This window comes from Trichosurus vulpecula, chromosome 1 (genome assembly GCF_011100635.1).
Source record: "Trichosurus vulpecula isolate mTriVul1 chromosome 1, mTriVul1.pri, whole genome shotgun sequence".
Lineage (NCBI taxonomy): Eukaryota > Metazoa > Chordata > Mammalia > Diprotodontia > Phalangeridae > Trichosurus > Trichosurus vulpecula.
In genome coordinates, this window is record NC_050573.1 from 375,900,125 (window position 1) to 375,926,849 (window position 26,725).

Sequence of the window (26,725 nt, forward strand, 5' to 3'; positions counted from 1 at the left end):
AGACAGACAGTTTGGTCTGGACCTGTAATTTCATTAGTGTAGGGAACCACCAGGGAGGAAACCACCTTTACAAATGCTGTCTTACAGAATTGCCTGGGCCACTGAGAGGTCAAGTGACTTGCTCAGAATTGGTTACACAGGCAGCATGTGTTAGAGGTGAGATTTAAACCCAGGTTCTTCTGAGTCTAAGAAACCCTATTCACCATGCCACACTAAATATGATGTGAGCAAACACATATATGTATATGCACTAGTTGTAGCATACCCATTACATCATATATACATATATGCATATACATACTGCCCTAACACATCTCTGTATCACATGAACATTCTGCAAAGACTTAATAACAATAACAACAATAATGTTATTAATGATAATAATTTGTGTAACGATTCCTTTGACTAAAAGCCTCTTCCACTTGTCAAAGGCTATGCCAATGGATTGAAAGCTCTTGTAAGGACATTCAAACAAGCCAGAATAGCAAGTAAGAGAATAGTGATTATATGTCTGCCTGTTTATCTATCTGTCCATCTTTTCATTCATTTATTTATTTAGCCACAGCATCTTAAAGACCACTTATCTGTTAAGATGTGGTGGGATTGTATTGGCAAAGAGATTGATCACATCAAGGAAATCATGGATCCCTAAAATACTAGGGTTTAGAACAGTCTACAGTGTTTACACCAACTTCACAACTGAAATTATCTTTGATTACAGTTTTTTTTTATTTAGTTACAGTAACCCAATGAGGTAGACAGGGCACTCATTGATATTTTAATTTTAGAGGTTGGGTAAGTGAGGCTCAGAGAAATTAAGATACTAGGATGTTGTCACATAGATATTAAGTGAAAACATCAGGACTCTAGGTATTTATTCCCTGGGGAATTCGGTTTTCAAGCTGCCATCTTGGCTCTGCCCCTCTCCCCCCACCTAGCGAATTCTGGTTAAGGGCACAGCATAGCCAGTGGAGAGGGTAAGGAATAGGAATAAATTCTCAATTTGCACAGAAGACTTAGCCTCATGCTTCTAGATCAACAAAATCATGGCTGCCATAGAGGCAGAAATTTGGCTCCTGTTGACCTGGTAGTAGCAGATGAGTCATTTTTTAGCCTTAAATCTGAAAGCTTTGTGAAGGCAAGAATCAGGAAGTCAGAAGAGTCGGATGGTGTGCCCCTCAAGAGCTGTTTCTAGATTGTTAATTCCATTGCATGGTGATGTTTTCAGTGAATGTTGATTTTGTTGTATTTTGCTACCAAATATAACCTTCAAGTCTTCCAAATACCCTTGTAAATTTGGACAAGACCCCAGCCCCTTTTTGAATTTCAGTTTTCTTCCACGTAAAATGAGGAGGTTGCATTATGACCTCTGAGGTCCCAGCTAGTCCTAACATTGCTTACATTATATAAGACTCTGACTAACATAGATAGATAGGGTAAGATGAGTCAGGACCTGGCATGATGGAGCCTAGTCCTGTGAATGTCTATCTGCCATTGAATTCTACAGTCAACTGCTAGGGAAGACTGCGCTTCTAGGTCTAGTTCAACTGTCATAGAAAATAATCAGTATTTTCAATCCACACAGTTTTATGACGTGTAGTACATCCCAACTGTCAATATGCAATATGAACTGTCTAAAATTATTTCATTCTGCATTTTAACACGTGGAACAGCTTAAACACACCCCCAAGTCTAAATCATATTTGAGATATTACTACTAGAAAGATTATCCAAAGACAAAGAGGGCTCTTATGTCTCATCTCAACGAGGAACTACCCATGCCAATGAACATTAGCATAGTCTAAGCAGCATATTTATAGTGTTGAGGAAATTTCTGGGGCACTGAGAGGTGACTTATCCAGGGTCACACAGTCAGTATTTGTCATATGCAAGATTTGAACTGTGTCTGCCTGACTCCATAGCCAGCTCTATATCTGTTCTTCCAGGCTGCCTTTCACTCGAGGAAATACCAACTTTAAATAGGCTATGTTCCTATTATCATCTCCAGAAGTCTGGACAATTGGTCATCTAGCCTTGACTGAAGACCTCGAGAGATGGGAAACTTGCTACTTAGCAGGGCAGCCAATGCTACTTTCAAATGGCTCTAGTTTGTAGGAAGTTTTCCCTTACATTCAGCCCAAATCTGTCTCTGCAACTTCACCCATTGCTCCTTACTATGATTTCTCAGGGCCAAGTAAAACATCTAATCCCACTTTTAGATGACAACCTTTCAAGTAATTGAAAACAACCATGTTGGAGAAGACAAGCTCTGAGGTCCCTTCCAGCTCTGAGATTCTAGGATTCTGTCATTCTCATGAAGTTGCTTGGCTCCAATTTCTAGTTCATGGATATTTTATAAATATTTTTAAGCATCCAGCAATCAGTAAAAAGAACCTAATTTTGTCAGAAAGACAAAACTAATATATTTTGGCCAAGAATGGCAGATCCTACAGGCCCATAAGTAGATTTAATGGATGTCCCACAGGCATCTCAAATTCATCATGTACAAAACAGAACTTGTTATCTTTTCCCCAAAACTCCACTTTCGAACCTTCCATTTACTTTTAAAGGCACCATCATCCTTCTGATCAACCAAATTCATTACCTCGGTATTATCCTTCACTCCCAACTCTCACTGTCACTACATATCCAGTTACTTGCCAAACTATGACATTGCTACCTCAGTAACTTCTCTTGCCTACATCCCCTTCTCCTCATTCACACAGCTATTACCCTTATTGAGATCTACATCATCTCTTACCAGGACTATGACAATAGCTTAATTGATCAGCCAGTCTCTAGTCTCTCTCCATTCAAATTCATCCTTCACACAGAAGCCAAAGGAATTTTTTTTTCTAAAACACAGGTCTGACCAGGTCACCCCTTCCTCTGATCATGAAATTCCGTTGGCTGGCTCCTATTTTCCCTGGGATCAAATATTAACTCTTTTGTTTAGGATTTAAATGTCCTAACAACTCTACCTACCCTATAGTTCAGCCATATTAGCCTTCTTTTTGTTCCTCAAAATGAGATGCTGAGATAATATTTCTTATGCACTTGGCAAACCCAAAAGCATTATACAAATTCTAGTAATGATGAGGATAATGATGAGGATGAGGATGATGGTTCTGACAGCACTCCATGTCCCTTCTTTATACCCTTGTACTGACCGGCCCCTATGCCTAGAATGTCCTCTCACTTTAGTCCTGATCTTAAAATTCTTGGTCTCCTTCAAGACTCAGCTTAAGCACTATGTGGTTACTTACTCTATCCTCTACCATCACCTTCTAGCTCCTAAGGTTATCTTTTGTCTTCTTTGTATATACCGTATATCTAGATGATATATATTATTTCCCCTGTTCAAATATAAGTCTTGCCTCTGACACATACTGGCTGCATGACGACAGGCAAATCACTTAACCTCTTAGTAGTCTAGAGCAGGGCTGTGCAAAATGCGGGTTGCATGTGGCCCGCAACGCGATTTATACTGCCTGCCTACAAGTATAGAAATTTACGTAAATGCTTTGGTAAATGAAGCCGAGCTACTTAATAAAATGGCAAATCAAAATATATTGTCTATTATTTCAATAAAAACCTAAGGTTGAACAGCCCTGATCTAGACAGTTCTGCGGTAATATCATTTACAAAGAAGGTGATCTCTTGTGTTGGTAGGACTTCTCTCAGTTAGAGTTTCTTATAGCAGTGAAATCATGTATCCAACCCCTATCCTATCCCCAGCACATAAAACAGTGCCTGGCAACATAGTAGGTACCTAATAAATGCTCGTTCACTGGTTTAATTGATAAAAGTTCCAGATCACTTCTATGACTGGAGACCCTGCTGCAGAGAGCTATTTCACAAAGGCATGGCATTGATCGCAAAGGGGAAGAGACCAAGAGCATCGATGCCTCAGTACAACCTGACACCCATTCCAAGTGAAGCATAGTAGCATCTCTTAATAGAAAGGAAGCCTGACAAATCATGGCAGATCTGGAGTATTCATTGTGTTTACCACCAAAGTCTCTTAAAGTCAGTTCCGATGTTAGTATTAAACAAAAAGGACTGTGAGACATTGTTCAAAGGCATCTTATATGTGCTCCGTTTGTAAGAAGAGTTATCTGGACAAGAGTCCTGCATGGCTGCCAAATCAGGAACGGCTGGCTGCTCCCCAGGACATGTACATTACTTAACCCAAAGCTTCATGCCTGCTGAGAAAGCGTCCGTACCCCACCGATTCCCTGGTGCTTAGTTATCCCATCCTTCCCGAGCCACACCCCAAGCACATGCTGCCTGGAACCGATTTTGTGGTGCTTGGACTCGCTTCCAATAAGGCTCACACTAAGGGAATGGGGCAATAAGCGCCTGCAGTTTACTGTGTTTATGGACTGCTTGAAAAGCAGGGTTTTCAGGTGAATTCAGCATCCTCTTGACATTTCTGACTCAATTTATAATCAACGGTTATTTTAGCACTAGTGGCAAAAAGCCCCAGTTTTGCAGGGAAAAAAAGGCATTTAGAGAGAGGAGAAGAACAAGGAGGGGGAGGAAACCTCTAAGTGAGAGAAAAGAATACGCTTTTTTTTCTTTTTCTGCAGTTGTAAGCAAATGACAGAGGGGATCATGGGACTTCATTGGTTCTTTCCAGTTTCTGGTGAAAATAGATGACAACGGCATTGCTTTGGAGAAGACTTTCATTGTTTAAGACTTTAGGGGCCCAGTCTTCTCTCCTGGTCCCCTCTTGTTCTTATTCGAAGACCCAGAGATGTAGAACTTTTCTTCTCTTACTTCTCTCATAGACGAGAAGGGGTGAGGTCTGTCCATAAAAGTACATGCAGCTTTGCAGATGACCACAGGAATTACAAATGATAGACTCTCATTTTGTCTCCCAGATCTTCCCAAACTCGGGGAAAAATCAACTCACCAGGCTCCTACCTTGGCCCCACACTATTTACCATACTTATTCTATGCAAGTGTAACCTTTGGATTTTTAATGAAAGGCATGGTGGCGTTGGTTAGGATGCTGCGCCTTTACCTGAGTTTGAATTCTGCCCCTGAGCTGTGTAACTACAGGTGAGGCCTTAACCTCTCTAAGACTTTGTTTTCTCACCTGCACAATGGAGCAACTGATACTTGTAGTACCTGCCTCATAGAATGAGGTGATGGGGCTCAGATGATATAACAAAAGGTACCCCAAAAGTCTTAATGTGGTTTGAAGCTATTGAAGATGTTAAAGCCCAAAGACTTTTGAGAGACTGTGTATTCAAAATTGTTTGTGACTGTTGGAGATCTGTTATTATTGCTGAGCTCTAATTTTTGACATGCAGTAAATTTTTCCACCGTCAAGTAAGGCTCCCTAATATCTTACCACTGCCAAATTCTGTGCTTTAGTCTAGCTGCTCCCCACACGTATTCCCTACCTGTGCCAGATCCACTTGTGCCTTGACATCTTTGTATTTCCTGCCCCTACAAGACCCTTCTTTGTTCATGAATGCAGGCTTATGTCAGTCCCCTTCATCCCTTCAAGGCCCCTCTTGCCTCATCCTCTGAGAAGCTCACCTCTCTTACATCAGCCTCCATTCATGTCTCACTTCTCTGGACTTTTGTTGCCCCTGAAGACTTTGCGGCAGTGTAGTCATTTGGTTTGTCCTGCCCCGTTCTCTAGCATGGTTATTGCAAGGTGAAGTAGAAAGAGTGCTGAACTGGAAGTGCAAAGCCCTAGGTTTGAGTCCCAGATCTATCCTTTACTAGCTGTGTAATATTGGGCCAATCTCTTTACCTTCTGGGACCTCAGTGTTGTTGTTTGTCCTTCATTCTCAAGGAGGACCATGATATCTAGAAGGTGATGGCATGACTTGCAAGTGAATTGGATTTAAGTGAGACAGAACTGTGTAAAGTCACCAGCCTCTCTTTCTTCTCTGGAACCATTTGGGCCCAGTGGCAAGATGTAGATCAGGACAGCTAGAAATGGCCTGGATGGAGTGGGAGACCTTGGCCTTTTTAAGCTAAGATTTTTCCCAGGTCTGTTTGCCTGAGTCAATACCTGTTCCGTGATTAAGCCTAGGTAAGAAATGATGCAAAGAATTGCCTCTTCTACCTAGTCCAAAACAAAAAAATTAATTTGGGAGGGGAAGACTCTCAGGGTTTCTGGCCGTAACAGAAACAGTTGCTCTTTAGATTCACTCTGAGACATCAGGGCCCAAACAATGACCAGCCTCAGTGAATAGTAAATAGAAGGTTTTGGACTGAGTGCCTCTAAGTCCCTTTCATCCTCAACATTCTGTAATTCTATGATTATTCAGTGTATGTTAGTGTTATCTTTCCCATTAGATTATAAGCTTCTGACAGACTGAAGCATTTAATAAATGTCAATTTGACTGAAACACTCCCCATGGCTGGTCTCTCCTAAGAGGATTCCCAGTGAGGGATGACTCAGATGCTCTAATGAACATAAGCTAGTGGCATCTTCCATTTTCTAATGTCATGGTGTGCATATACACCTGTCCACATGGCCAGTTGTAAAATGGCTGTTATTAGAGAAAGAGAAGGAAAATCAAATGGACCAAGGGAGCTGTTTTGTGAGTCCTAGTGACCGGAACATATTTTGAAAACCATTTGACTTTGATGTCAGCAACTACATTACTATGGAAATAAACCCATTTGGTAGAAGCTCAACTCTAGAGAGTGTTTTCATTTGGGGCAGAACTGTGGCTGCAGGGCTAGGGGAACCCTCTAGACTAAAGACTGCTACAATAGGCAGATGCAGGAATGATGGGAGAAACTGTATATCATGTATTGCTCATAGTCCTTGACCAGATGCTTTCTGTTCCCTAGCTGTTTAGGGTTTTACAGATTTCTTCCAATTGGAGTGAAAGTTCATTGAGGGCACGGATAAGTATCAAAATAACTTCTGTTTCTTTTCTCTCGTCTAACGTAACTAGTACAGTGCTGGACAACATTGCAGGTTTTCACTTATGGCTTGGTGAATGAATGAATGTAGTGAATGAACAGATTAAATTTTTCAGCTAAGTTGGCATATTGAAACTTTTATACTGTCTAGTTAGTTTGGTTCTAGTAAATAAACAAATATTCGTTCTAATTAGGCTGCTTTTATTTGCATGTGGCTCTTTATAGGTTTTTTTTCTGTAGATTTGACCCACAGCAAAAAGCAATTTTTTAAAAAGTCAGAAAGAAAAAATGTTTTCTTACTTTTGGCCAAGGTCTGTTTGGTGGATCTTTCTTTGACATTTAATCTGTAGATGTTTTGTCTTTTAGTTCTTTCTAATAAGTATACACAAATCACAGAGGTGCAAAACTGAATTTTTAATTTTTTTCTGGGCATACAGCCTAATTTGATTTACTTTTAAAAATCGTTCTGTCCTAGATTTTGAACAACTATTTCTTGAGCATTGCATGTACCCACTTAAAACCAGTATAAGAAGCTGTCTCTGCTCTCAAGGAGCTTACCATTAACTTGAAGAGTTAAGAATAACATATACAGACTACATGGAACAATTAGGACAATATTAAACAATGTTAAGTGGCCAGATTATGTGATATAATCTGAGTCCAAGACTTCAGCATCAAGTTAATGATATTAAGAGACAGCCAACTCATGCTTACCAAAAGAGAGGGCACCACAATGATAACAACAAACTTCTAGAACACTTAAGGTTTATAAAGAGCTGTTCTCGCAGTTAGGAGGTCACCATTCTGCTTCCTAATTATCAAATCTAATATAGTCCTCTTTGACTTCTTTATGCATTTGTCAGTTCTGACCTTACTTTCTTGATATTCCCCTGCACCGTGGTTGTTGAGACCTTCAACTATATGTTCCTTTGTCCTTCTTATTGGCTCTTCTTCAGGCTACATGTAGGAAGTAAGAATTCTCATGACCACTCTATTAATCCTAGACCAATATTTCCAGTTTGTGGCTGGAAATCTCTAGCTGGATGGCCTTCTGGCACCTCAGACTCAATGTATCTTAAACCAAACTCATTTTATTCCACCCTAAACTCTTTCTCCTGACTTCCTTTTATCTATGTATAACATATTCATTCTCCTGTTCAAAACCTCAGAATTAGCTTTGCCATCTCTCTATTTCCTGGCTACAGCCCACATTCTGTAAATTGTACTTCTACGCTATCTTCTACCTCATTCTCATTTCCGGTATCACATGATCATAGATTCAGAGCTGAAAAGACTATCAGATGTCATTTAGTAAAGCTCCTTTATTTTATAGATGAGGAAAATTAGTTAAATGATATGTTCAAGGCCACAGAAGTATTAAGTGTCAGAGGTAAGATTTGAACCAAGGTTCAAGCATGCTTTCTGCTGCAATCCATCTCCATCAGTCCAATTCAGATCTTCATTCTGTCTTGCCTGCAGTGACATTCTATTAAACAGAGACCATGCTCCCTGTAACACTCCCATAGCATGTGGCATAAGAGCTGGGAACATGAGATTTTCAGAGATACTTGTTCAATGCCACACACATACACACAATAAATAAAGTGAATAGAACAAAATATTGTTCATGTAACTTGGCAGAGAAAGGCCAGAGTATACCAGAAACTGCTTTCTCCCTTTCCCCTTCATCCGTTGCTGGTACAGCAGGTTCTCAGAAACTGAATAGTGCAATTAGAAAGCATAGTGTTTTAACATCATGAATGGATGCAGGTGATGCCACACACTAATTAGCCCACTCTAAGCCAATGTTGTGGCAGCCTCTTAAGTGGTCACCCTGCCGCTCCATACTAATCTCTCTCTCTCTCTCTCCCTCTCCCTCTCCCTCTCCCTCTCCCTCTCCCTCTTCCTCTCTCTCTCTCTCTCTCTCTCTCTCTCTCTCTCTCTCTCTCTCTCTCTCTCTCTCTCTCTCTCTCTCTCTCTCTCCTCTCCCTCTCCCTCTCCCTCTCCCTCTCCTCTCTCCTCTCTCTCTGTCTCTCTCTCTCTCTCTCTCTCTCTCTCTCTCTCTCTCTCTCTCTCTCTCTCTCTCTTCCTCTCCCCCCTCTCTCCCTCTCTCCTTCTCTGCCTCTCTCCCTCTCTCCTTCTCTCCCTCCCTCTCTCCCTCCCTCCCCCTGGCCTTCTTCCCTCTCCTTTTCTACCATCCCCACACCGTTTCTCTCTTTCCTAAATGTGCTACCACCTTATCTCCTGAAAACCTGAGTTTGTTTGGATGTCACATAACAGAATGCCTAGGTTTCTCTTCGTCCCCCTTTTCTTTTTCTCAACAATATACTAAATTTCCTAATGAGGACAACTGAGGGAGAGATGGGCTGGCCAGCAGAGAGCTTTCTTCACATATCTCAGTCTCATCATACTGAGAGGGCACAGCAGAGAGATTCCATTCTGACAAAGTTCTTCAACAAAGGGATCTTTCCATTTACTAGAAGTAAGAATGTCCTAACAGCTAGAAATGCCCAAATTGTAATGGATTGTCCTGAGTAGATTGTGACCTTCCTGTCAGTAGAAGTATTGGAGCAAAAGCCAGTTTGCTATCTTTCAGAGGTTTCGCATAGGGATTGCTGTACTGGATAAAAGTCTGACTAGGCGATTTCTGAAGTCTCTTTGATCTCTGATTATAAGTAGGTCTTACTCAAATTTCTCAAAGTACTTAGTCTTCTTTCCAGTTATTACATTTTCCTTTGTACCCTGTTTATGTGGTTCCCTTTGCCAAATCTTTGTTTTTAAATTCCATGAGAACAGGATCTGTGTCATATCTATCTCTGTATCTCTGGGGCGTTGGCACAGTACCATCATCTGGGTTTCTTAGTGAGATTCTTTGCCCCCCCCCCAGATTGGGCTTTTCTGATAAGATGGTTCCAGAGATGAGTCTTATACTCTGGGGGGGGGGGGGGAGAGAGAGAGAGAGAGAGAGAGAGAGAGAGAGAGAATGAGAATGAATCCTGGGCTTGTCTCGAGAGAAGCTATTGGTGTTGTCATCTGCAAAACAAGCTTTTGATCTGCTGCTCCAAAGGAACCTGTGAGCCCATTCTGTTGTGAGAATCAAGGATGGTTTAATTGTTTTGGTGGGTTGTAAAGAGGTTCAGGTTAGAGGACAACCAAGAAATTTTTAGAAATCGAACTTCCTCCAGTCTTGAAAGAATTTGTCTCCTCTACATTCTCCCTACCCACTGCAACACACAGTTCTTGGAAAAGATGGTTTTATATTGGCTTGAGATGAGAAAGGTCTGGGGGCTGGACATGATGGTGGCACTGGCCATTTCTTTCCCAGCTGAGAGAGAAAAATTACAAACATATGTTACAGAATGCTATCTTTTTTTGTTCCCACATTTACCTCGCACTCCCCCCTACCTGCATCTTTTCCTCCTACTATGTGGTATTTTGCTCTTCTACCGAATATAACAAAGGACAGCTCATCCCTCGAGGAGAATCCCGATGTCACTGTACATGTCAGTCCCTCCAGCCGCTACCGATGTTATTAATTTTTAAAACAAACTTCCTGATTGAGGTTCTGACTGCCTCTAAATTGTCTCTACAAGGAGACTGTGTACTAATTAACCCATAGAAACAATCAGTGATGTACCTTTTTCAAGTTTCAGGGTGATTAGAATATGAAAATGAAGAGCACAATGGTGCAGATGTTTTAAAATCACAGCAGACAGCAATTAGTGACACGGAAACCAGCTGCTTATCTCTCCAGATAAAGCCTCTTAATAGGGAATTACACTGGAGGAGTCATTACACAGATGGATCCGCAAATGATTTAAAGAGGAGGCGTTGCAGTATTAACTTTGATTGGTGAGCCAGGTTCTCGTCAGTCGTTCTATGTTACCTCTGCAAGAAGGTGGGTTTGTAGCTGGGCCAGGGGGTTTCCTGAGATAGTCACAGTTCTACCTGTCTGCCAGGTCACAGTATATTTACTCTCTTAGAATAGCCCAAGGGAGGGGAGAAGAAGGCAACCCTGACCCACTGGTCACCAGGGGCACCTGCACTTTGGGAAACGGGCTTCATTGTTTGGGGATCAAGACAGTCAGCTGTCCCTGTACAGAGGAGAGAGGATTTGGGGTGTTGAAAGGGAAATAATTAGGCAGTTGATTGGCTGTGTTAGGTGTTCCACTAGAAAAGAAAAGGCTCATTGTATTTTGCCAAGTGATTGGTAGGGCTGGTGGGTGTGTATGTATGTGTCGGATGGGGGAGGCTCATCTCGGTAATCATTTTTAATTATGGAGAATTACCGTCTACTTAAAGAAGTATATAGTAGGAGCCTTTGTTTAGGGGGTTAGCAGTCACTACCACCAGCAATGAGAACAACTTCATCATCCACAGGGGTTGTTAGGTAGGGCAATGCCACGGGGAAAAGATGGACCACATAGGCCTCCCTTCAGCCAAGAAGGGCCCAGGAAGAAGAAAAGGATAAAATGACCCTAAGGGTTTGCTGGCCACCCTTGGGTTAGTTCATGAGAAGCCTTTTTTCACTCTGTGTGTCCTGGGGAGATTCAGGCATGGGCCTCCCCTCTCCCAAAATTCCAGAAACAAAGTCACTAATATTTTTAGGTAGTGTGATGATGTAAAGAGCACCTGGTTGCTGAGAGCAGAAGATGTGAATTTTGTCCTGGTGCTACTGTTAGCTCATTGTGTCCACTTCTATAATTAAGCATCACTAGGTGGTACAAATCATTTGTTTAATACTGTTCTGGTATATCCACTTTATGCCGAGCAGTCCATCAACAACCTTTTATTATGTATCTACTGTATACCTGCCCCTGTGCTGAGAGCTCTTGATACAAAGCCAGGAGTTGAACAATTCCTGCTCTTAACATGCTAATAAAGTATGCCTAGCATACCAGACTGTAGAAGATACAAAATACTAGGGCTGGCAAAAGCTAGCATGAATATTCTACATATGTATACTATCCCTGTTATGTCTCTGTACAAAGGCAGGAGATACCTTGATATGGGTAGGGTTTCTCTGGATCATTAATTAGATGCCTGTCCTCAGTCTTTTGTATGGGCTAAATTGGGGTGGGGAATCTGTGGCCTTGAGGCCATGTGTGGCTCTCTACGTCCTCAAGTGCAGCCGTTTGCCTGAATTCAAACTTCACAAGGGCCACACTTGAGGACCTAGAGGGCCACATGTTGCCTCGAGGCCACAGGTTCCCCACCCCTGGACTAAATAGAGATGTTGCCTCTCTTTGGTCTCCATTGATCTGTTCTCTATTCCTGCTGCGGGCACTTATTTGAGACATCCCCTGGATCCTAGCTAAGCTCTGAGGTCCATCTGATAAAGAGGCAGAGACCCTCGGCTTGGGTGTCTCTGCATGGTCTCTTTGGACTGTGCTAGCTGCATACGTTGGGCCTTCTGAATTCATTCGCACCGGCTTTTGTATTCCTGGTGTTAGAACTCACGCTGAACACGGAAATTGTCCTGCCCAGCATCTTGAATTCCCAAGACAGAACCCTTGTAGACCACTAGGGAAGCCTGAGTACCTAGGGCTTACTTTCTTGCCTATTAAATATGGGAATCAGACTGTGTGATCTCTGAGGTCCCTTGCAACAATAATTCAACTTAGCAACATCTACAAAGTGTCAACTAATGGCAGAGCTCGAGTATCTGTAAGTGAATCATATGCCACATGGTCTGAGACAAGACTCGGGTGCCAAGGCTTCTTCTAGTCCTAGCTCTGCTAATTTGCTGCGTGACTTGTGCTGGTCATTTGCCTTATTTAAGCTTCAGTCTCTTCTTCTGTGTGTCAAATGGGGGTTTGGATTTGGTAGTATCTGAAGTCTCCTCCATCTCTAACATTTTCTGATTCTAAGGAAACCCTAAGGGTCATATAAATATTAAATATAATTCAATGGAAAGAGTGCCAGATTTGGAGTCAGGGTTTGAATAGGAATCCCAACTCTGCTAATATTACCTGTGTGATCATAGTTAAGTCACTTCACTTAGACCCTGAGGAGGGTGGACTAGAAGACCTTTAAATTTTTTTGTAATTATTGTAACCCCATAGAAAGTGACACAAATATCATGGCAGCCATTTAGGACCTTGGAAGACTCTTGTTGTAACAATGATCTTAAGTTTATAGATGAATGAGTTTCACAATAAGAAATCGTTTATATTTATTTTTTCTCTCTTCTTTATTATGAGTAATGCATCTCTGGGAAGAGGAGAGAGACAGATTGGGAGATAAAGATGATGCAAAAACAAAAGATTTAAGTAATATTTTTTTAAAAAAAGGAAGTGGTCCACCTATAGGCAATGAAGTAGCACAGTGGATAGATCTCGGGGCCTGGAGTCAAGGAGATTTGAGTTCAAAACTGGCCTCAGATATATTAGCTCTGTGACCCTAGGCAAGTCACTTTACCTCTGTCTGTCTCAGTTTTCTCACCTCTAAATGGGGATGATAATAGCACCTTCCTCCCAGGGTTGCTGGGAGGATCAAATGAAATTAGTATTTGTATTAGCACAGTGCCTGGTATATAGTAGTCACTGAATAAATGCTTGTTCCCTTCTCCCTTCCCTTCTCTTTCCACCTTTCATATTCTTCACGCATATTTTGCTTCCCCTGTAAAACCTATTACATATAATTAGATGAAGTTATCTTTGGCAATGGCAGAGATAATTTTAAAAAATCTCCCCTAGAAAATATTATATGGCTTTCTGACATGCATTAGATTTTTTTTCTCCATCAAGTGAAACTCTAGTTGTAATTCCTTTAGTCTAGCTTTCCTTTAGAGGACCTGGATTTTCATAATAGATACATTCGAACAAAAGTTATTCCTTTTCAATAAAACAATCAACAAACATTCGTTTGGTCGGTTACTATGAGCTAGGCATTGTGCTAAATAGAAAGACAAAAATGAAACACTCCCTACTCTCAAGGAGCATACATTCTGTTAGGAGAAATAACATGCTTTTATAGATGTCTCAGTGTATATGTATGTGTCAACACACGTGTAAGTACATAAACATGTTCGGAGATGATTGTATACATGCCCATTTCTACATATTATTGCATGAACATATATATGAAGTAGATGCAAAATAAATGCATGGTGATTTGGGAGGTAGATAAGGTACTAATATCCTGGGTCTCAGACAAGAAAGCCTTCAAAAAATGGGGAAGCAGAGATTGAATTGACCTTTGAAGGAGCCTAGGGGTCATAAGGGGTAGAAGAGAGGAGGGAGGACATGCTGGGGGTAGGAGACAGTCAGGACAAAAGTGGGAAGAGGGGGGATTTCCCACAGGCATCATGGAAATAGGAAATTTCCCTAGTGCTTTTAAAATAGGATTCTATGAGCTAAAATTTGTTTTCCTCTCTGGGCATAAAGGACCCATTTATTTCTTTAAAGTACAGCTGAATTAAAACGTATGCTCTAAGCACACACCAACTGTTTAGGAGTGGCTAAGGAAGCATACTGGGGGTCCATTTATAATTTAAAATTTATCGTGATTAACACAGAGTATGGGAAATAATGAAAAATCTAGTGTACAACCATTTTAAGGACTATATTTAAGGATCCACTGCGATAAGATGTTAAAAGATATAGGTTCTGTCCCCAAATAAGGTCATGACTGAAATGGAAAAAAAATAAAACATACGTCTAAAAGCTAACAAAAATCGCAAAATGAAAATCCAAAAGGACGGGGATAATGTTTCTGTTCTTCCTATTCTTCTTACCCCCACCCATACTCTGGCCTGACCCCACATTCCACTGTTTTTTTGACACTCTTCTACTTGATCTCTCTCTATGGACTAAGCGCTCAGTTCTCAAGGCAGGAGATATTGGAACTGACAGCCTTGCCCCTGTGTATATAATACGTCCTAGTTGACGGATAAAGAAATGGGATTTTGTGAAGTACAACTAGATACAGCCATCAGTCAGGACTTGTGAGGAGCCATGCTTCCCCTGACCCCATTGAAAGCCACTCTCCTCCCTTCTGTCTCTTTCCCTCTTCTCTTCCCATCTGACTCGAGGGTTTAAAGGACCATTTCCCTGCTATTACTCCTGATCGTTTGTTGTGCTTCTCTTTAGTCCACTATGCCCTTTGATTGTAGTGCCCTCTCAGCAGGGCAAATTGAAGTGGAGACGTTAGGAACAATGGGGATCAGGCACTGATCCAGATGGATACACTGAGAACCAAATACACTTAACTGCATTACTTTCCGCTGATCTGTTGGTTCTTTTAAGTAACCAGGCCCACCTATCAAATGCAGTCAGTGAAATCCAACCTGCTTACAATCACATAGTCTTTGTCAAAGGAAGAATTAATTGGCAAGTGAAATAATTAGGAGGTGGGGAAGAGCTAATATTGCATTGGAAGAAGAAATTTCTTACAAGAGTAATAGGTCATTAAATGCCTAGCAAGCTTTTTTTACCCAAAGTCTAACAATTTTAAGTGCTGTATATTGTTACAAACCCTCAGTTGAATGCCAACATTGCCACTCTTGGTGATGTATCATTGTTATCATTCACCCATTCATTCTGCATGAGTTCCCCTGGTGTCATGCTATAGCACTTATGTTATAGAAAAAAAAAAAAGAATGCCACTTGCGCACTCAAATTAAAACCAGGTCAAAACTCAGTATTCTGGATGTTAGACTTATTATATGATGTGTCTGATCTACCCCTTTGATAGATAGAATGTGAGCTCATTGATGGCAAAAGCTGTTTAATTTTTGTCTTTATGCCCTCAACACCTAAAAGAGTAGGTAATCAATAAATGCTTGTTGATTGAATGATTGACAGGTGCACTGACAGTCATTGAGCTCCATGGAGCAATGGTGCTGTGAGATCAAAGCCCTCAAGAAGCCTGAAAAACTTCCAGGTGTGGCCTGAACCAGATTAAAATGTAACTGAGAAGTGTTTAACAAAATAAATAAAAATACAACAAAACATAGGTAATATTAATTTGTGGTTTCCTAAGTAAAAATGAGCTCCCCATCCCCCTTTCAGGTATCTGTTTCTTTTTGAGTTTGGCAACACTGCTCTAGGCCAATCCCCACTCAATGCATGGATCACAGGTATAATGTTACAAAAAAGTGGTCTTTCAACATCTTTTTGAAGACCTGAAATGAAAGGGAATGAATTGCCTTTCAAAACTTCAACATTTTGTTGTTGGACAGTTCTTAGTCTTAGGACACTCTTTTTTGTTTACTATTTATTATCCGCTTCTTTGTAAATTTTACTTACTGTTCCTATCTATATCCTCTAAGACCAAGAAGAATAAGTCTAATCTTGCTTTTTCATAGTAACCAGGATTGTTATTGTTCGGTCATATCTGACTCTTTGTGACTCTGTGGACCATACTGTCCATGGGGATTTCTTGGCAGCGATACTGGGCTGGTTTGCCATTTCCTTCTCCAGTGGATTAAGGCAAACAGAGGTTAAGTGCCTTGTCCGGGTCACACAGCTACTAAGTGTGTGAGTCTGGATTTGAACTCAGGTGTTCTGACTCTAGGCCCAGGTGGCTCCATCCACTGAGCCATCTAGCTGCATCAATAGCCAGGAAATGCATCATCAATTCCTTTACCGGTATTTTTATATGATATTGTTTTATGTATACTTCCCATCCTGGTTAGCCCTTCTTAGTATACCCTCTAGGTAATCCATGTCAATATATTCTTCCAAACTGGTTAAAAACAACAACAAATGAATTGATGTTGTATTGCTTGCCTTGTCAATAGGTGGGGGAGGGCAGGAGGGAGGGAGAGACTTTGGAAATCAAAAGTTTAAAAAAAATGAATGTTAAGAACAATTATAAATAATAATTGAAAAAAACTTGTTTGCCATTTTAATTATTTTCCCTTGTTCTGTTTGCTTTGTACATTTTCTTTAGATATTGTATGTATATTTTTTCCTCCCCAGTTTGTAAGTTAGGCCAGGACAAGGGACTTGAGTTGCAACCACTGTCTACCTTCACCCATACTCAATGAAAAGTACAACACTGCACATAGAGCAGAATGTGAATGTGACTATGTATTTACTGATTTACTGACAGTCTGCAGGTGCCAAGCATACTGAATCAGCCCCCATAAAATATCCTTTGGACCCTGACCATGAGAGTGCCCTCAGATATGACCAATGACTTCCTAATTACTAAATCTGGTGGTCTTTTTTTTCCCATCCTCATTCTTCTTGACCTCTCCATAGCATTTAACACTACTTAACATTCACTTCTACTGGATATTTTCTCCTCCCTTAACATCAAATACATCATAGTCTTTTGGTTCTTCAGCTACCTTTCTAACTGCTCTTTCTCAGCCTACTTCACTGATTTCTTCTGTTTATCAAGGTTTATCCTTGTTTATCCTCGGCCATATTGTCTTATCTCTCCATACTCTCTTAGAAATCTCATGGCTTCAACTACCATTTTTATTGAAGATTCCTCCTACCTTTCTATCTCTAGCCTTACCTCTTTCTCTAATATAATTCATATCTCCAGTTGTCTACAGGAATTCTTTCTTTTCATGTTCTCCAACTCAGGACATCCCAATCCAAACTTACCTTTCCCTTTAAACTTTCTTTGATGCCTTCATTTGTTAATGTCACTTTCATTCAACCAAATTTCCTACATTTGAAACCTTCAAGTTGTCCTTAACCATTCCTATCCCTTACTTCCTGCATCCAATGAGATATCAATTTCTGTCCATTTTACCTCTGCAGCATCTCCTGCGTCTTTTCTTTTTCTAGTCACGCTGCTACCACCCTCCAATAGACTCTCAGTGCCATCTAGACTATTGTAATACCCTCCTTACAAAATTTCCTCCCTCTATTCTCTCTTCTCTTCCCCGTCCTTCATACTACTGCTAGAATATTCTTCCTTAAATATGTCTGGTCACCAATCAAACAAACAAAAATATTTATTAAACACAACCATACTACATATATCCTTGATCCCTTCTTCCAAATTCTTCAGTACATCATTCCCCACCCTCTCTATAATATCTGATCTCTCCCTTTATTAAAGCAACTAGTTGGTACAGTGGAGTACTTAGTTTGAAGTTCAAATCCTCTTTCAGACATTGAATAGCTATGTGATTTTGGGCAAGTCAGCTTCACTTTCTTCAGCTACAAAAAAAGAGATAATAGTAACATGTTATAGGGTTCTTATAAGGACCAAATGATCATGACATATGTAAAGTGCTTTGCAAATAATAAAGCACTACATAATAAAGATAGCTAATAAAAGCTAGCTCTTACTATTACTGATTTCTTCCTTGCTGCCTACAAAGAAACCCATGGCTTCTTATCCTTAAAAAAATCCTCACTATAGCTTACTTTCCTTAGCTATCCCAACTCTTGTCCTATATCTCAAATCTCCCTTTCTCAGCCAAATTCCTTGAAAAAGTGGTCTACATTGATTGTCTCCCCTTCTTCTCCTTTCACTGCCTTCTAAATCCTCTAACATCTGGCTTCTGACCTTTTCACTCAGCCAAAACTGTTCTCTCCAAGGTTACCAGTGATCTCTTAATTGCCAGATCTAATGACTTTTTCTTGACCTTCCTGCATCATTTAAAATGATAGCCACTCTCTCCTCCTAGATATCCCCTCCTTTTGAGGTTTCAGTGACTCTTTTCTCTGTTAGTTTTCCTGTTTTCTGTCTGATCACACTGCTCCTTGGATCCTCCTTGTTGCCTCAATGGTAGATGTGGCCTAAGGCCTTGTCTCAAGCTTTTCTTCTCTACGAGTCTGTTTTTTGGTGATTTCATTAGTTCCCATGAATTTAATTAGCATCTCTATGGGAATGACTCCCAGATCTCTACAGCCTAGCCTAGTCTGTCTCCTGAGCTAAGTAACATATCTAACCACCCACCCCCCCAGCTGTCTATTTTGGATATTTCAAATTCATTGATGTCTAGGGTTTTCGAATTCAACATATTCAAAATAGAATTCGTTATATTTCTTTCCAAACCCACCCCTATTCCAAAGGTTCTTATTTTTGTCAAAAACACCCAAGCCTTTTTAGTCACTGATGTTCACAAAGTCAGCCTCATCAATTCCTCACTCCCCATTCACTCCACATATCCAATCAGTTGTCAATTCTACCTCCACAATACATCCCAAACACTTCTGCCTTTCCACTCACGTAGCCACCATGTTATTTCATTCTCTCGTCACCTCTTGCATGGATCATTACAAGTAGCCTTATAACTTGTCTCCATGCCAAAAGTCTCACATTTTAAAATCATCCTCTGCAAAGCTGCTGAAGTGATATTGATAAGTGCAGGTTTAACCAAGTCATTCTGGTGCTCAATCAGCTCTGTTACCTTTCTTTTGTCACTAGGATCAAAAAACAGATTCCTATATTTAGGATTTTAAATACCTTCACATTCTGATTCTAGCCTACCGTAAAGGCTAATTACACATTACTCTCTTTCATGCTTTCTATATGCTTTCTGTAATCCATGCCAAACTGGATTCCTTGGTTTTGTTCTCACCACACTGCACTCCGCCTTCGCGTCTTTGTACTGGCAGTCTCTGAGGCCTAGAATCCACTCCCTCCTCCACTCTGCCTCTTACAACACCCAGCTTCCTTCAAAGCATAGCTCAGCTTCCATTCATCTCCTTTTATTATTGTTCAGTTGTGTCCAACTCGTTCTGACCCCATTTGGGGTTTTCTTGGCAAAGATACTGGAGTGGTTTGCCATTTCCTTCTCTAGCTCACTTTACAGATGAGGAAAATGAGGCAAACAGGGTGAAGTGACTTGCCCAGGGTCACACAGCTAGTACGTGTCTGAGGCCAGATTTGAAGTCATAAAGATGAGTCTTCCTGACTACAAGCCTGGCACTGTGTCCACCGTGCCACCATTCATCTCCTACATGAGACCTTTGCTGATATCTCCTGCTACTACTGCCCCCACATACCACTCCCCCAGAAAAAAATCAACTTGTATTTACTTTGTATGTAGTTTTATTTTCCTGTATGTGTATTTGTTGTTTATGGTGCTAGAATGTTTGCTTTGTTGAGGTCAGTGACAGTTTTGTTTTTGGGTATCCCTAATACCTCACAAAATGCCTTGCATAGAAGAGACTTTATAAATCCTTCTGGACCGATTGATTTTATGTCTACAAACACCCAGACATGGAAGCATATTATTCAGCGATTTCAAGAAAAGGTGTCTGCATAATACAGAAAATGCAAGGCCCAAGAACTGTTACCCTGGATCTTTCCCATAGTACACAGAAAGCATCACAAAAGTTTGAGTAAAATTTAAAATTTTGATAATTTACGTATATAACATCAGCCTCAAAAGGTTAAGCAGCCCAAACATTCCCAATGTCTTTTAACTTTCCAACATGATTAACCATAATTTGACTGAAACATTCTTGCCAAAGTTTCTGCTCCAATAGGTAGTTTTGGTTTCTTCCTGGAAAACCTTCAAAAAGTTGTAATCTTGAGAGCTGTCTCCCATTAGGGCTTCTTCCTCCTGCCCTGACTTGTTTTTTTCCTCTTCATTTCTGTCCCTTCTAGCCAAGATGTAGTTCTCTGATCTTAGCATCATTTTCCTCACTTGCAAAATGAGGGAATTGTGGTAGAAAAACCTTCAAGTACTTACCAGGACCATAAAGCTTTGATCCTATGATCATTTCTTAATTGATTAATTTAATTGAATTAATTTCTTAATTTAATTCTTAAATCTTTGATCCTTTGATCCTTTCTTGAGCCTATTTATATTTTTGGTTCCCTACTTTGGGGGACATATATTCTTTAAATTTTCTACCAACAATCTAAAATCAAGTTTTATTTTAGTTATGGTTTTAAGTATGTGTGTGTCTTTAATGTGAGCTTTAAAAGCTGCTGCCTGGTTCTAGTGTTCATGAACCTGATGAATAAGAGTCTGCATTCACTCACTCTATCACCTTGAATGCTCAGCTGACCTCCATCCTTTCCAGCTAAAGAATTCCAGGGAAGCTTCCGAAGTCCTGAAGTGATTCAGTCAGGGGTAGGCTTGGAATAACGAGGACTTGGCAGAATTCCAAGGCGGTATCCCAAGAGGGATATTGATTTTCCTAGAATAGTCCATTCCCAGGGTGTGCCTCAGAATATGAAGAACCCCCTATGGTACTATAAGAAATTGTCTTAAGAGGTTAAAGGATCCCCATTAGAAGTGAATTACAGTAATTATTTTTCTTAGCAAAAAATGTAATTATTAATGTTAATAGCTTATAGAGGGCATTACCATTTATAGCACCCTATGGGGGTGGGGTATAGAACCTAAAATAAAGCCATATGGTAGAACGATGGGTGGTTGGAAACTCCCATTCCCTCTCCTCTTTCCATTTCTTTTCTGTCCTCTGATGTTCCTGGTCCATGAGTGGCAGACCCTTGTTGTGTTTGTAGCCTTCAGATCTTAGAATTTCTTTTGCACTCTCCCATAGAGAGTGCTTACTTAATGAATAGTGATGCCAGCACTTTGGTGAAATGGGAACAATATAATCTACAAAATATCAGGGAAAAATTGAAGAGGGGAAAAAAGTACATTTTTAGGAGTATGTTGGGGAGGGAGGAGGGAGGCATCATGGTAGAGTGGAAAGAACCATGAGCTGGGAGTCAGAAAACCCAGGCTCTAGTCCCTGCTTTGCTATTAAACAGCTGTATGACCTTGGGCAGAGCCTCTTTTCACCTGGGCTTCCTCATCTGTAAAATGAAGTAGTTTGTGCTAAATGGCTTTTAAAGTCCATTTCAGCCCTAACATTCTATGATACTAATTTTAAACTTAAACTAGTTAGACTATGATTCTATTTTATTTGAAAGCAGGGCCTTGAGATTAGACCCCATTTAAGGTTCATTTGAGAACAATGTTAATATAGTTTTATCACTGCAGTTTAAGGAACCCTTATAAAATGGCTTGGAGTTAGAAGTTGTTAAAGTAGTCATTTGCCTCTAACTTTCAGATAATTAAGAGCCTCAACATTAACTTTGTTAATGGCACCAATGTACTCATCCCCCTCCTCCTTCTCTTTCTCTCAGGTTTATGAGAGGCCACAGAAACATTCAGCCCTCCACTATGATCCCAGCCTCCAACAGGACTTCACTGGAGACACCTTAAAACCAAAGCACCAGCAAAAAAGCAGCAGCCAGAGCCACATAGATTGGTCTGCCAGCTCAGATAATGGTCCCACCACTCAGAATTGCTTCATTGGGACGGAGACTAGTCGGGAAACTCCAGGCACCACCAAGATTCCAACCCTTGAGCCCGTGGCTTCCTTTGCCAAATCCCAAGGGAAGAAAGGTAGTGTGAACAGCACATGGAGTCAGTTGTCTAGCGGTAGTAAAGATCTTCTTTTGGGTAATGTGGTCCCAGCCCCAAGCAACATCAGTCCACCAGCCCAGACCAACAGCTCAGCTGAGTGCAATGGACTCCCGCCCTTAGTAGAACAAGATGGAGGAGGATCAATGGAGCCCCCAGATCCCCCTACTGGAAGCAGCAAGAAGAAGTCAAGTAAAAAAGACTTAATAAATCAAACCATACAAAACTCAGACCTGGACTGGGTCAAGAATGCCCAAAAAGCATTTGAGACCAAAACTCATGATAACTCGGAAGGGAAAAAGGAAATCTACTCCACAGAGAACATCCAAGAGGTATCACCAGCCAGGCAGAATGTGAGTTCCATCGGTAATCCTGAAAATGATATGAGTCACGTCCGGATCACTATTCCCATCAAGACTCCAACCCTAGACCCACCTAGCCATAAAAGGAAGAAAAGGCAGTCTGTGAAAACAATGGTGGAAAAAATCATACCAGAGAAAGCCTTGGCTTCTGGAATTCCCATAAGCAGTGAAGTAGCTAGCAGGATACTCTCTCACCCTGAAGGAAGTAAGAAGGATCCCCGCACTACCAAACTTGCTAAAATTATGGAGAATGAGCCCTCTTCGGTTGTGCTGGAAGGCGTTGTAAGTGCTGAGAAGGTTCTCTCAAGTAACGCGGCCAGACTGCGAAAGACTCCCCTGGTCATGACTCCTCCACCATGCACAGATCCACCTCTCTCAAGCAAACTGCCAGAAATTCAGCACCCTAAATTTGCCGCAAAACGGAGGTGGACCTGCAGCAAACCAAAACCCACCAGTATGCTGCGGGAGTCAGCCATGACCACTTCTGAAAAACTCATGGTGGAGCCACCTTCTGCATATCCTATCACCCCATCTAGTCCTCTGTACACAAACACAGACAGTCTCACTGTGATTACACCAGTTAAAAAGAAGAGAGGACGACCAAAGAAACAACCTTTACTCACTGTCGAGACAATTCACGAGGGAACTTCCACCAGCCCAGTCAGCCCAATCAGCCGGGAATTTCCTGGCACTAAGAAAAGGAAGAGAAGACGCAATTTGGCCAAACTGGCCCAGTTAACAGTGCCAGGAGAAGAGAAATCCATGAGCGAGATGAAATTCCACAAAAAAGTTGGAAAGCTTGGTGTACTGGACAAGAAGACCATCAAGACCATCAACAAGATGAAGACCCTTAAGAGGAAAAACATCTTGAATCAGATCTTGTCCTGCTCCAGCAACATTGCCCTGAAGGCAAAAGTACCGCCCCAGACCAACCCTGGGGGAGCAGCCATTGACAGCAGACTGGGTAAGCAGATCAATGTCAGCAAGAGAGGAACCATCTACATTGGCAAAAAGAGGGGCAGAAAACCTAGGGCAGAGCTGCAGCCCCCATCTGAAGAACCTAAGACAGCCATCAAGCACCCAAGGCCTGTTTCTAGCCAGCCGGATATTCCAGCCGTGCCTTCCAACTTTCAGTCACTTGTGGCATCTTCACCAGCAGCTATGCACCCACTTTCCACGCAGTTAGTCGGGTCTAATGGCAACCTGAGCCCCGCCAGCACTGAAATCAATTTTTCAGAGTTGAAAACTATGCCAAATCTTCAGCCCATCGGTGCTCTTCCTACCAAAACCCAGAAAGGATTACACAGTGGAACCTGGAAGCTGTCACCTCCCAGGTTGATGGCCAATTCACCTTCACACCTGTGTGAGATTGGGTCCCTGAAGGAAATTACACTGTCACCTGTGAGTGAGTCCCACAGTGAGGAGACAATCCCTAGTGACAGTGGCATTGGGACAGACAACAACAGCACATCTGATCAAGCCGAGAAGAGTTCAGAATCCCGCCGGCGGTACTCTTTTGACTTCTGCTCTTTGGACAACCCGGAGGCCATTCCATCTGACACCAGCACAAAGAACCGACACGGCCACCGGCAGAAGCATCTCATCGTGGACAATTTCCTCGCCCACGAAAGCATCAAGAAGCCAAAGCACAAGCGGAAAAGAAAAAGCCTGCAGAACCGCGACAACCTCCAGTTCCTTGCAGACCTAGAAGAGCTTATCAACAAATTCCAGATGTTCAGGATCTCCCACCGGAGTTACACATTCTATCACGAGAACCCGTATCCCAGTATTTTTAGAATCAACTTTGATCACTATTACCCGGTGCCATATATACAATATGACCCCTTGCTCTATCTTCGAAGGACCTCAGACATGAAGTCCAAGAAGAAGCGTGGTAGGCCTGCCAAAACCAATGACACCATGACAAAGGTGCCTTTTTTACAGGGGTTCAGCTACCCTATCCCCAGTGGAAGTTACTATGCACCCTATGGAATGCCTTACACATCAATGCCTATGATGAACCTTGGTTATTATGGTCAGTACCCAGCTCCTTTGTACTTATCTCACACTCTTGGCACAGCTTCACCATTTATGAGGCCAACGGTGCCACCACCCCAGTTCCATGCAAGCACCCATATGAAAATGTCCAGCACTGCCAGGCACAAAGCAAAGCATGGAGTGCATCTGCAGACACCTGTTGGCATGGGCCTTGGAGACATACAGCCCTCTCTCAATCCCCCAAAGGTGGGTAGTGCTGGGTTGTCCAGTGGTCGCCTCCACAAAAGGAAACACAAACACAAACACAAGCACAAGGAGGACCGAATCCTGGGGACCCATGATGACCTGAGTGGTCTCTTTGCAGGCAAGTCCACAGGCTTCTCTAGCCATGTCTTGAGTGAGCGGCTAAGCAGTGCCGACAAAGACCTCCCCATGGTGGGTGAGAAGAGTAGGCATAAGGAGAAACAGAAACACCAACACAGTGAGGTCAGCCATAAAGCTTCCAAGAGCAACTTTGAGGTTGACACCCTGTCGACCCTGTCGCTCTCTGACGCCCAACAGTGGACGCAGGTGAAGGAAAAAGGAGACACTAGCGGAGACCCTGCTGACTCCTGTACAAAGAAGTTCTCCAGTGGCAGCAGTGGAGAGAGCGGCAGCACAAGGTCAGAGACCTTGGATGTGTTTGGCAGCATGAACCCGTTGAACGACAAGTGGGACAATGAAGTGAGTGGGAGTAAAAGAAGGAGCTTTGAAGGTTTTGGAACATACAGGGAAAAGGACATCCAAGCCTTTAGGATGAACCGAAAGGAAAGAAGCTCCTATGACTCCTCCATGTCTCCAGGTAAGTCCATGGCTCAGGACTGATAATTCTAAATGAAGGAGATATTGCCCATTACAGAAATCTAATTTAAAGTTTAAGTCAATTCCTTACTTCCCAGGCTTTGGACATCATCTTCACCTTTCTTACATTCACTATTCAAGTGTTGGAATCAAATGAAAGCCAGTTTTATCTTACAGTTGGTTTAGTGACTACATAGCATGTCTGTCCATGGTTCATAAAGCTTCCATATACTCCCCTGTATAGTCTGTTTGTTTCCTTAGGAAATTATTTGAAGTCCACAAGCCTCCAGTAGCTGTCACATTCTTCATTGCAAAAATCATTGGCATCTTTGCTTTCTTATCAGAGATGCAAGAAGAATGCAGGAGATACGGCCAGGTGGCATTTATTGTTATCGTGGGAGGAGAAAGGGAAGTCCTCGAGAAAAACCTGTAGGTTTCTTTATGAGAACCTCAAAATGTCAGGGCTCCTACTATCCTAGCAAAGAGAGTAGAATTAACCTGAGATGTCTCCTCAGCTCAAACCCCACCCAGGGATTCTCAGCAGGTTAATTCTGATCAACCAGCAAGTCACAGACCTCAACCTAGTGAGATCGAGTCTTTAGCTCCTAAACATGGGACTTTTCTTTTACCTCCCAAGTATTTAAAATGGTGGTAAGGCTCAAGAAAGATGGGGAAGCTAGAGATTAACAACATCCTCTCTCCATGAAGCCTGTATGCATTTAAAATAGTGCCTTAGGAGAGCCACAGCAAGGGCTCCCTTGCCTCTCTGATATTTTTAGGTTATAGGGAGACAGCATGGCTGGGAGAGGGGGAGGATGTGTGTGTGTGTGTGTGTGTGTGTGTGTGTGTGTGTGTGACAGTGCCGTAACTCCTTTCAACAGGACACAGTGGAAAAAATGCTGGCTTTGGAGTCAGAAGACCTAGGGTTCAAATGCTGTCTCGTCACATACACTCTGAGTAACCTCACTTAACCTTCCTTGGCATTGGTTTCCTCATCTATAAAATTAGAGGACTGGGCTAAATGGCCTTCATGTTCCTTTCCAGCACTAAATCTGTGATTGGGTGAAGCTTCTTTTATCCTGAGGGCATTTCCATTGAGGAGGGTTCAGAACTGCTGAAGCTGATGTGCCATACCAACAGTATTCATCATTTCCCCTTCCTGTTACCTGTGGCTTCCTAGCAGCAGGAGAGACTGTTCTGTCAACATCGTCTTCTCCTACACCCAATCACCAAACTCTCTCACCCCCCCAAGTCTCTCACTTTCCTGACAGTGTCCCCCCAAATCACTGGATGGGATATAAGGCTTCCA

General features: G+C 41.8%; 1 protein-coding gene across 1 annotated transcript in view; it reads left to right on the forward strand.

Annotated features, from left to right (window-relative positions):
* The window catches only part of SETBP1 (SET binding protein 1), a 125,337-nt gene extending 99,488 nt beyond the window's left edge, over positions 1–25,849 (forward strand). The window contains exons 4-5 of the mRNA XM_036746105.1: positions 21,937–25,417; positions 25,761–25,849. Of these exons, the coding sequence (XP_036602000.1) occupies positions 21,937–25,417; positions 25,761–25,849 (3,570 nt within the window). The remainder of the gene's footprint in view (positions 1–21,936; positions 25,418–25,760) is intronic.
* The last annotated feature ends 876 nt before the right edge of the window (positions 25,850–26,725 follow it).